Consider the following 12,375-nt stretch of genomic DNA (forward strand, 5'->3'; position numbering starts at 1 on the left):
TCATCTCTTTCTAATCACTTTTCAGTGCATAAGAGCTGTATCATTTGTCTCCTTATAAACTTATCCAGTAAATCCTGTTGCACAAATACACAGTAGACAAAGGAATACTGTTAACCATTCTTTTAGCAAAACAGGATATTCTGGGTTGTCATGGCAAACATTGTGATGAAGTACTTCTAGTTGAATGACTAACTGGATGTCAGTATTTTTTGTTTTGCTTTAAAAAACTATTTATATAAAATAATTATAGAATTACAGGAAGCTACAAAGACAGTACAGAGCGATGCAGTGTAACCTTCACCCATCTTCCCTCAGTGGTTACTTCTTGTGATAAGATACATATGTATAATGTACAATGTCAAAATCAGGAAATTGACACTGGTACTATGGGTGTGTGTGATTCTGTGCCGTATTATCACATGTGCAGATGCTTGTAACCACCACCCCTAAGAAGATACAGAACAATTTTATCACCACAAAGGCCTTCCTAGTCACACCTGCTACTCCATCCCCCACCATCCCTGACTCCTGGAAACCATTAATCTGTTATCTATCACTGTAACTTTATCATTTTGGAAATGTGAGATAAATGGAATCATACAGTATGTAACCTTTTGAAATTGGCATTTTTCACTCAGCATAATTGAGGTCTTTCCAAGTTGTTAGGTGTTTCAGTAGTTCTCTCCTCTTTACGGCTGAGTCAGATTCCATGGGGTGGTTGTCAGCCTTGTAGACAGTGTATAATTGGATCATGTGTTTTAATTTACTCTACCGATCTCTCTTTTAATTGTTTTTAGACTATTTACAGTTAATGTGATTAGTGATATTAGGCTGAATAAAGTCTGTCATTTTACTTTTGTGCACTATTTCCTCTGCTTTTTGTTTTTGTTTTCTTTTTCCTGACTTCTTTTGAGTTACTTGAACATTTTAAAAAATTCCATTATTGTTTATCTGTAGTGTTTTTGAGTGTACCCCTTTGTATAGATATTTTAGTGGTTGCTCTAGATACCATAATATACATGTATTCATGTATAATATACTTGTATCAGTCGTCTGCTGTTGACATTTTATCAGGTTGATTGAAATGTAGAAACCTTATCCCCTTTAAAGTCTCTTACCCTCCCCAGCTTATAATTGTTTTAAATATTTCCTCTACATTTAGAACCATGTCAGACAATGTAACACTTTTTGCTTCAACCATCAAACACAATTTGGAAAACTCAAAAAGAGAAGGAATGTCTCATGTTTACCAATTTTTTTGTTCTTTCAGTTCTTTCTTCGTTCCTGATGTCCCAAGATTCTTTTATCATTTCCTTTCTATTTCAAGCAGTCCAGTAGCCATTCTTTCAGGGTAGGTTTGCTGATGACAAATTCCATTCGTTTTCCTTTGTCTGAAAATACCTTGTTTTCCCCTTCATTCCTTAAGGCTGATTTTGCCAGACATGGAATTTGGGGTTGATAGGTTTTTTTTTGTGAGGAAGATTGGCCCTGAGCGAACATCTGTTGCCTATCTTCCTCTTTTTGCTTGAGGAAGACTGTTGCTGAGCTAAGATCTGTGCTAATCTTCCTCTACTTTATGTGGGATGCTGCCACAGCGAGGCTTGACAAGTGGTGCTAGGTCTGCATCTGGCATCCGGACCTGTGAACCCCAGGCCTGAAGCGAGCCGGCAAACTTAAGCACTAGACCACTGGGCTGGCCCCGATAGTTTTTTGTTTTTCAGTACTTGAAAAATGTCTTGCCACTTCTTTATGGCTGCCATGGTTTCTGAGAAATCTGCACTCATTCAATAGGTAACATGTCATTTCTCTCTGGCTGCCTTCAAAATCTTTTCTTTGTCTCTAGTTTTATGAAGTTCATTTATAGTGTTTCTTAGCATGGGTTTCTTTAGGTTTATCCTGTTTGGGATTTTCTCTGCTTGTTGAATCTTTATATAGGTTTATGTCTTTTGCTAAACTTGGGAAATTCTAGTCATTATTTCTTCTAATACTTTTTCCATCCCACCCTTTCTCCTTTCCTTCTGGGACTCTGATGACAGAAATGTTAGATTTTAGATCTTTTGTTATAGTTCCAAAAGTACCTGAGGCCCTGTTAAATTTGTTTTTCCAGTCTGTTTTCTCTCTCTTGTTCAGATTGGGTAATTTTGGTTGTCTTTCTCAAAATTCACTGATATTTTCTTCTGTCCTCTCCATTGTACTATGGAGCCCATCTGTTAAGTTTTTTGTTTCAATTATTTTCTGTTCTGAGATTTTCATTTTTTTCTGTAATTTGTATCTTCCATTTCTTTGCTTAGGTTTCTCTTTTTTTTCATGAATTTAATTTGCCCATCGAATCATTTTTATTATGGCTACTTTAAAATCCTTATCAGATAATTCCAACATCTGCATCATCTTGTTGTTGGTGTATATTAATTGGCTTTTCTCATTGTCTTAGTATGATGAGTGATTTTCACTTGTATCCAGAGCATTTTGGCTATTATGTTATGAGTCTCTGGGTCTTACTTAAGTTGTTAGTCTTAGCTGGCCTTTTCTGACACTGTTCTGTCAAGGGAAGGGAGAGTGCCACCTTGTTGCTGCCAGGTGAGGACAGAAGTCCAGGCACTTGGCCTCTGTTTATACCTAGCAGGGAGGGGCACCTCCTTACTGCTGTGCAGAGATAGGAGATTGGTTCCCCATTAGGCCTCGTGGATACCACCCTGGCTGGTAGCAGAGGAGGTACCCTGTACTGCTTTCCATGTAGCCTCCACTCACACCTCACTGGGGGAGCTTCATTACTTCTGGAGGGTGGTGAAAGTCCTGGCTCCTCATTCACTCTTCTGTGATACCACCCATGTGTGTGTGTGTGTGTGTGTGTGGGGGGGCCCTTGTTTCACTTGGGCAGGGGTAGAAGTCTAGACTCCCTACTTGGCTTTTACCAGTGGGCTGGGGATGGGACCATGTTTTTTTTTCATAGTATTTGGCTAGAGGAGAGATTATTGCTTAAAAGTTTTCTGTCTTGCTAGGTTACCCCATTCCTTAGTCCTTTGGCTAGAGAGAGCAGGTTTTTCTTGGGGCATTCTGAGCGCACCTGTTGGTGTTTCCAGGATTCCTCCAGTACCCAGTCTGGGATATATGAAGCAAAAAAGAAAATTCAGGGAACTCACTGTTTTGTCATTCCTTGGGTCCCAAGGTCCCTTCTGTCTGCCTTCTCTCCATCTTTCAGAATCTTTTATATGTTTGTTTGAAATGTAATGTCTAGGGTTTTTATTGTGCTTAGTGGGAAGAATAGGGAAAAGTGTGTCTACTCCATTTTGGTCTGTAACTGGAAGTTCTGATTTTGAACTCGAGAAAATTTATTTAGGATTTTGTCCTAAAGACTCAGAGTCTGAAATTTCACTTTTATGATCAATTTCACCAACATTATTAGAGTTTAGAGCAATACAGCCTTTCTTTCTACATTCATTTTCTGATTTGTCTGATAATTGTGAGATATTTTCCTTTGTCACTTTGCTTCTCTTTGCCATTATGGGTGCAAGAAGGAAAATCCTAAATTCTCAATTGTTTTCACTGACAGTTACAAAAGACTAGAAAGTGTATCCAGGCAAGTGGACTATTTACATCAGTTGGAGGAAAAAGTCCTCAGTAATTTGAAACAAAGATAACAGAGAAGGTGGGAATATTGTGGGGTGGATTGCTGGGAACGTGAATAATAGGAAAGAAGAAAGAGGTGAGAGATGTGATCTTTGTTCTTGAGAATGAAAAATCCAGAAAGAAACACCAAAGAATTTGAAAATGGTTTTGCAGAAGAATGTTAAGACAGAAAGGTAGAAGATAAGGAACAAGAGGAAAGTGAGGAGGGGGAAGAAGAAAGCATCAACTAGGTCATAAAAGGAATAACCAGATCTAGCTAGATAGATAACTAGGGAGATAGAGTAGGAGGACACCACCTTTGCTGGTAGAGCTAGTTCATAATGTAGGATTGGTTAATTATCAATATTCTGCTTTTTAAATAAAGATGATCCTAATGTAGAATAAAATGCTCTGTCTTGAGGGATTCTTCATAGGAAAATACCATTATGTCTTTTAGAATACAAAATGTTTTTTTTCCTTTTGGGAATGAAGCAACACTTTTATGGAAAAATGTCTGCTGATAAGTTTAAGTACTTATGGAAAATATAACCCTCTGATAATTTTTACTCTAAGCTCCTGACTTGTTGAATTTCAAAAAATTAGGTTGAATAAAATCCTTGTCAATATTTTTTAAAAGTAAAGAACTGTTATAAACATATGGCTAAGTATACTCTAATCAGCATTACGCAAAGTTATGCAATTTATTGTTTTTTCTTCTCATTTCACTATGATAATGGAATTCGGGACTTTATGATAAGATTAGTAAAAAGAGATTGCCCTGTCCTCGAGGGAACTCAAGGAAGGTGATTGCAGCTATTTAGATTACGAAAATATTTCTAAGAAAGTGTGTGTTATAGGGATATGCAGCATTTGATTATCTTAAAGTATGTGCTGTAGAATGTCAGTGCATAGATTTTAACTTATTAAACCTCCTCCTGGAGGTTTGTTTTGAATGACATTGTTAATGATTATATTACTTAGGGGGCAACTTGCGCATGGTGATCGTGTTCCAGAAAACTTTTCAACCATAGCATTTCTGGTATTCACTAGTTAGGATCCTGTTTTGTAAGCATAGTGAAAACATCATGTAAGGGAATACATAGAATTATATTCTTTATTTTAGTTTAAAGTATATGATTCTGTATATCTATGAGCCCTATTTTCCCTTTTGAGAAGGGTTCAGGTCTTTTCATAATCCATGCTTGTGTGGTAGATTCTAATTGGAATGCTCCAAAAACAGAGAATGATCTTGTTAATTTTACATAACTTTTAAAAGAGACTTTGGAAATAGGTGTCCACTGGATATTTCGAAACCGCTCTCTGCTCCAGGTGTAAATCTTTAGGATTATGGCCCTAAACATTTTAATGAACCCGTCCTGTCCCTGGATCCCTGAACATGTAGGCCAGCGGAGAAGGGAAGGAGCTAGTAGAGCAGAACTGCTTAAGTTCCAGGCTCTTAGAGTCTCAGCCTACTTTGAGGACAATATTGGCTCCCTTACCGCTACTGAGTGAGTGGTCCGTAATCACCGGGGGACTTGTTAGAAATTGTCAGGCCCCATGTCAGACCTGCTGAACCAGAATCTCTCCAGGTGGGGTCGAGAGTTCTGTGTTTTAAGAAGCTCTTTCAGGTGGTTCTTCTTTTTTCTTTCTTTCTTAAAGATTGGCACCTGAGCTAACATCTGTTGCCAATCTTTTTTTTTTTCTTTTCTTCTTCTTCTCCCCAAAGCCCCCAGTACATAGTTGTATATTCTAGTTGTGAGTGCCTCTGGTTGTGCCATGTGGGACGCCACCTCAGCATGGCTTGATGAACGGTGCCATGTCTGCACTCAGGATCCGAACCGGCGAAACCCTGGGCTGCTAAAGCAGAGCACACTAACTTAACCACTTGGCCACGGGACCAGCCCCTGATGTGGTTCTTATGCACCATAAAGTTAGAGAAACAATGAAATAGCTAGTCTTGTTTGTAATTTTTAGCTATTCATTCTAATTAGAATTGTCTGTTCAAATTCTTTCAACCTATTTCATTTGGACCCGTGCTCAGTATGTCTTTTAGCTTTTCTAGGATTCCGTTCTCCTAAACCACCTTCTGAATCCAGTTCTTTTATTTTTTCTTTAAGAGATTTATAAGTGGGAAATTGCCCATAATTTCATCTAGGCATTCTTATTTCAGTTTAAAAATGGTTGTATAAGAATGATGAATGTCAAATAAAATGTTTTTCAAAATCAATGATTTCCTGAAAAGTAAAGCTTGTTAAATTTTGGAATCTATTACTGGGGAAGTTCCTCATTCATATTTAAAAAAACTTTTTATCTGTGTAAAATATTTCAAGGTAGTACTAAAGGACAGAGGGATGAACCAGATGACTTATCAATGTTCTTTCCAGTGCCAGAATTTCATTGTTTGATAAATGTTAAATTAAGAAATTTAAAAGAGGGTTTAATTTTTGGTAATTTTAATTTCAACATAAAAACCCAGTTTTTACTGTTAGCTCATAGAATTCAGTAGTATTCCCCACATCTTGTTAATAAGAAAGAAGATACTGTTGTTTTAAAAATTACTTTTTCTGTTGTGTTTTTATGTGCTGTACATTGGGTGTTAGTTATTAGTGCTGTTTTGTTTGTGTTAATATTTCATCTATATAATTTTTCATACTGTACAATTTAAATTAAATTGTTGAGTTCAAAGCTGTTATTTAAATTGTTGGACCATATGAAATTGTTATTTTTGTCAAAAATGATCAAAAACCCATAATTTCATATGGTTCAACCTAGTAAGTCTTTGAAAGCCTGAAGGTGCCCTTTTCACTGAAAACTTACTTGATTATTTGATTTGAAGGACTTAAAATGGTTTCTTTGGAAATTTTTTATGTTTCAGAATCTTAGGTTCATAGAACATGATTTGTACTTTCATTGTCTAATCTGGGTATATAGTTTTCTACAATTAAAATAAGTTAGATTCTGTCTCTAGTAAAAACAAAATAATAAATAATAAACCAGGCACTTCCAGTAAGATGATAGTGTTAGAGTTCCCTCACAGTTTCCTACCATGTCCCCCCGTAGAAACTGAATGAAGTGGTTCAAAGAAAAGCAAAATAAGAATTTTGCTACTAATGCTGAAAATAGGAAATTGTCAAACATATATCACTAATTTGAAGGAGTTTTTTGTCTATTATGTTAAAGTTTGAACTAAACTTCTAGGAGCTGATACCCACTCTCCTCAAGAGAGCAGTGTAGTACTATGGGAAATATAGGTGGGGAAAATTCCAGAAGTCTCTAGTAATCCTATGTTTGGGTGAGTGATTGAGTGATGGAGGATAGACTGCAAGGAAGGGCTGTGGGAAGATCACATGTAACTCCCCTCTGCTTAGAAGAGCCAGCAGTGTTCTGTGGTATTCTTAGCAGGACTAGCTGAGGGCTTTACCACAGATAGTCTTGTCACTGACTTGGTTTTCTAGATGGAGTATAGACTTGCTCTGATGTCATGGAGAGATCCCTTTTAACACAGAAGGATGGAGTTAGAAACAAAGGACAAGTGTGAGAGAGATGGGAAGTGACCCATTTGGAGCCCTTGCAGAACTGTGGGCTTTGAACTAAGAGCAGCAATAGCATCTGGGCCTGAAAGAAAATACTTGTGACTTTATTGAGCAGTCCATGGGATCTTTTCAAAAGCATGGCGAGTTCACCTCAAAGCACAGGAGTGTTTTGGAGTTAGGGGTAAGGGTATATCTCCATGGTACTGGTTACTCTCCCTACTCCGTGAAGCTGGCCTCTGAGAAGGTGGTTTCAAAAAGTACCAAGAAAATGCATGTAGGGACAGAGACTGCCTTAGATCCATATGCTTCCCTACCGCTCAAGAGCTGTAAAAAACTCAATCTGTGTCCATCCAGTCCTCCTGCTTACTTTTTTATAAAGTTTCAAAAGAAGAAGAGTTACAAGGATAGTAAAAATAATTTCTCCATACATTTCACCTATTGTGAACATTTTGCCTCTACCATCTTTCTATCTGTAGATGTTTGTTTCTTTTCAGAACCATTTGAGAGTAAATTACAGAAACCATGCCTTTTTATCCCTAAATAATTTAATGTTTATTTGCTAAGAACAAGGAATACTCTTGCATTATCACAATATAAGTGTCAAATTTAGGAAGTTTAACATTGGCACAGTGTTGTCTACTTTATAGCCTATGTTCTTTTATTTTTTTCCGGGAATGTTCTTTATAGCATCTATGTGTTCTGGTCCAGGATCCAACCCAGGATTGTGCTTTGCATTTAGTTGTCATATCTCCGATAGTCTCGTAGTCTGGGGTGTGCCTAAGCCTTTGTCTTTGATGACTTTGACATTTTTTACAGTACACTTTGTTTTGTACATTGTCCCTTAATTTGGATGTGTCTGATGTTTCCTTGAGATTAAATTCAGATTATGCATTTTTGGCAGAAATACCACAGAAATCAGGTGTGTCCTCTGTGCATCACATCAGGAGGCATGTGATGTCTGTTCCATTATTGCTGATGTGAACTTTGATCGCTTGTTAGGATGATATCTGCCAGGTTTCTCCACAGTAAAATTAACATTTTTCGCTTTGTAAATTAATAAGTACTTTTTGGGGAGATACTTTGAGATGATATACCTAGACTGTTCCTCGTCAAACTTTCACTGACTAGTTTTAGCCTCCATTTTTGATTCTTGCCTGAATCAGTTATTGCTGTGATAGTTGCAAAATGATGAGTTTCCAAAATTCATCAGTCCTTCTACATTTATAAGTTGGCATTCCACTGTAAGAAACACTTTTCTCTCACCTGTTAATTTTTATTTATTATTGAGATGGACTCACGGATTCTTATTCAATAGCTTATAATGCATTACCATCAGTATTTGTTTTGGTATTTAAACTGTTGGCTGAATTCACCCAGTGAGAGCCCCTCAAGTAGCTCCCTGTGTCCTTTTGACATGTCCTGTCTTTTTAAAAATAACATTTTCCTACTTGACATGAGAATGCTCCAGGTTCATCTTAAAGTTATTTGTCTGAAAAGTTCTAATTCTTTTTCGCAGCAGATGTTGAGCGCACTGTCTCACTGTCTCAACACTGTGTGTTGAATTTATTATTTAGCCTGGGGTAGAATTTATTTTTTTTTTACAAGATTGAGTCTTCCCACTTAGGATTAAGAGTTGACTTCATTTATTCTTTGTTATAGGCTTCAGAAATTTATTTATTCATCACATAAATCTTGTGTCTCTGTTATAATTGTTATAGTTTTTGTTATAGTTAGTTGTTCATAGTTTTGTGTTTGTGAATAGTATCTTTTTAACATTTCTTTTATTGTGAATTTACACTTACGGAAAAGTACCTAAACCATTAATGTATAATAATGAATTTTTTTTAACTACTGCGCAGGTCAATAAGTAGAACCTTGCTGGCACCTCAAAGCTCCCTGTGTGCCCTGTCCTAATCACAACCCCCTTCACCGTCCGTCTCTCCTAAAGCCAGCAAATTAAGGGACATGCAGCTGCTTACATTATTTAATATAGGGAAGCATGACAGTTAAGTAGGAGAGACTTTTTTTCCCTGCCACAGAATTCTTAAGAGAGAGTTACTCTGTGGGGCCTTTATATAAGGGACAAAAAACAGTTTAATTGACTGTGTTTAAGACCAGCTTTATGAAACATTGATTTATTTTCCATAAGTCTGTTTCTTATTGAGTCTGTCTTTGAATAAAGCAGAGATTATAATATTAAATAAAAAAATAGTCTTTCTAAGATTTAGTTAGTTTAGATGTCGGAATAGTAGCCTTAGATTATCTAGCTTATCAGAAGTTGAAAACGATTGTTCTCATTTCTCGTAGTTTAATGGGGTGGTGGAAATTGCTCATACTGCTCCACAGCCTCAACTACCTTTCAGCACTGCTGATCAAGATGAATGAATGGTTTCTCTTCTACTATCGCTTAGATTTTGGTGTCCGGTTCTGTCCTTGGACCTTTTCTCACTGTGCACTTTGTACCTGAGCTGTCTCACTGCCTACATTGATCCTCATAAAATCCACTTTTATTTCCCAGAGCAGGTCTTCCTGACCTGTGATCCCCCAAATTAAAATAATTGACTTTTAACTGGAGTTGTCTTATATCTACTTGTTTGAGTTTTTAGGGATCAAGTATTTGACCGAAGTCTGGCCTAGGGAAATCTTTGCAGAATATGAAGTACAGAGGAAACTTTTATCCTGTGGAAATTAATGATTATGCTATAAAATATGTTATATTCTTTATATTATTAGATATATTATCATCAGTTTCAGTGCCTCGTCTATCTTCTTCATACAAATACGGTCTTTATAGTTGTTTGTACCTTTTGAGAAATGATGTTAGTATTATGCTTTAAGTGTTAATTCTAAAATCTTTCATCTTTTTCTCCCTGTCTTTTAATTTCTGAAGTGCTAAGTAGAAATTGCTCACATTCATACAGATATTAAGAGCACTGAGTTGTGGTGGCTTTGTTATATAATTAGCCAGGGCTCTTTTATTTTCTGTTCTGTATCAGTGAATATATAAATGAATATCTGTTTCTGAAAAACGTGACTTTAAAATGTCTAATCTTATGGTTCTGTTTTGATTATTATTTTTCTTTAGAAATATACTAATAACTTTTGATTTTGCTTCTAGAAAAACTGATTGCTTATCAGCGAGAATTTCTTGCTTTGAAAGAGCGTCTTCGAATAGCTGAACATAGAATCTCACAGCGTTCTTCTGAATTAAATGCCATTGTCCAGCAGTTTCGGCGTGTAGGAGCAGAAACCAATGGGAGTAAGGATGCAGTGAATAAATTTTCAGGTACAAGGTGTATTTTTGGTTTTATAAAAAGGTTATATTTTCGGAGGGTTATGTGAAATATTTTATTTGAAAGTTGTAGAGAGTAGCTTATCAGTCAGCATTGGTTACCCTTTTGAGAAAGAAAAATCATCACACAAAACTTTCTACTAGGGTAAATTATAAAATAATTTTATTAATTACTAAATTTGATTTAAAGAGAGTAGTATTAAGTTAAATTTCAGATGTATAAATTTCATTGAGAATAGTAAAGAACCTAGCGTCTTTTAAAAACATTCAAAATGAGATTAAAATTTAACTTTGTGTTTATAGATGTTTATGTCCTGATTTGTGTGGACTTCAGTTGGACTCTGGAGAATCTTTGAGCTATTTGGAGCAATTTAGTGCTCTTAAATCTGATTTATAAGAAAAGAAATAGCATAGTTTTATAATGGGTACTTTTGAGGATCTGACCTGTTACTTCTCAGAGAACTTCTCGTCAGAAAGATGGATGCCAATCATCATCTCTCTGTTTCTCTGCTATTCTTCTTCCTTGTTTTTTTTGAGGAAGATTAGCTCTGAGCTAACATCTGTGCCCATCTTCCTCAATTTTATGTGTGGGATGCTTGCCACAGTATGGCTTGATAAACAGTGTATAGGTCTGTGCCCAGGACCTGGACCAACAAACCCTGGGCTGCTGAAGTGGAGTGTGTGAATTTAACTGCTGCACCACCAGGCTGGCCCCCAGTGCTATTCTTTTTCTGATAATTAAATTCATATGTGTATATAATCAGTTGCCTCCAAATTTGCATAATCTTTCAAGATTAATATTCATTTTTATTTAGCATTCCCTGTTCTAATCCTCTACCATTAATTACTCTCATCTTGGGACTCGCTACCTTACATTATTTTTAAAATTTCATGCTCATTACTCCCCCTGCTGATTATAAAATTTGTATTATGGCCCAGTAACATTTAAAATTATCGAATGGTATAGATAATAAAAAAATAAATCACCCATAAGTCTGCTGCCAAGTGATTTGTTAATTTTTTTGTTTCTTTCTAGTCTTTTTTCCATGCATATTTTCTTTCAAAATTATTGTGTTATAGCCTTATTTTTACTCTTGAAATGATACTATCATTTGTATAATATGTCAGCTAATCATATACCATAATGTATTAAATGTTTTTCTACAATTAGGCAAATAGGATTTTTCTGGGTGGTTTTTTTCCCCCAGTTTATAACTCTATGAAGAACATCTTCGTGTATAAATCAATTATATTTGTGTTAGTCCTTAAGTTATTTTCATTAGATAATGACTTTCTTAAAAACAAGGATCTATGTTTTGATGATTGTTGATTTCCAAACACACAGCACAGTGACTAGAACAAAATAATCAGTAAATATTTACTGAATGCATCAAAGTTAAATTCCTGAAAGGGGAATTACTGAATAGTAATAGTAATAGGACAGAAATGTTGAAGGATTTTTGATGCTGTTCTGAACAGCTGAAACATTTGTCACATTATCCCCCAAATTTTAATATTATTTAATCTGCTAATTTGATAGGTGGAAATGGGTGTCTTGTAATTTATAATTTTCTTTACTCGTGAGATAAACTTTAACTTCATGTATAACAGTCATTTGCATTTCTTTTGTGAATTTTTGTCTCTTGTCATATTTTTAATGGAGTTTTTGTATTGTTCTGTATGGAATTGTTATTGAGGATTTAAATTCTTGCTGATTTCTTATTTAAAAGGTTAGGTTCTAGTTTAATGGAATTTTAAAACAATATCGCTTATCCTACCAAGTTTTTATTTCATATTATATTAAATGATTCATTGGTTCCTGAAGAACTATTTGAAAGTTGTGATCTGTATTGAACATTCTCAACGTGTGCTGTTTAAATTATTGTGCTTGAATTAAAAAAAATCTTCCATGTGAAATTTGGTCAAATGTAATAGCATAAAAAA

General features: G+C 35.6%; 1 protein-coding gene across 7 annotated transcripts in view; it reads left to right on the top strand.

Annotated features, from left to right (window-relative positions):
- Positions 1-12,375, top strand: part of MGAT4A (alpha-1,3-mannosyl-glycoprotein 4-beta-N-acetylglucosaminyltransferase A) — a 150,914-nt gene that overhangs the window by 79,553 nt on the left and 58,986 nt on the right. For all 7 annotated transcript variants that reach the window (XM_070236127.1, XM_070236126.1, XM_070236125.1 and 4 more), the window contains one exon: positions 10,258-10,425. In XM_070236127.1, coding sequence (XP_070092228.1) covers positions 10,258-10,425 — 168 coding nt within the window. The remainder of the gene's footprint in view (positions 1-10,257; positions 10,426-12,375) is intronic.

This window comes from Equus caballus, chromosome 15 (genome assembly GCF_041296265.1).
Source record: "Equus caballus isolate H_3958 breed thoroughbred chromosome 15, TB-T2T, whole genome shotgun sequence".
NCBI classification, from domain to species: Eukaryota; Metazoa; Chordata; class Mammalia; order Perissodactyla; family Equidae; genus Equus; species Equus caballus.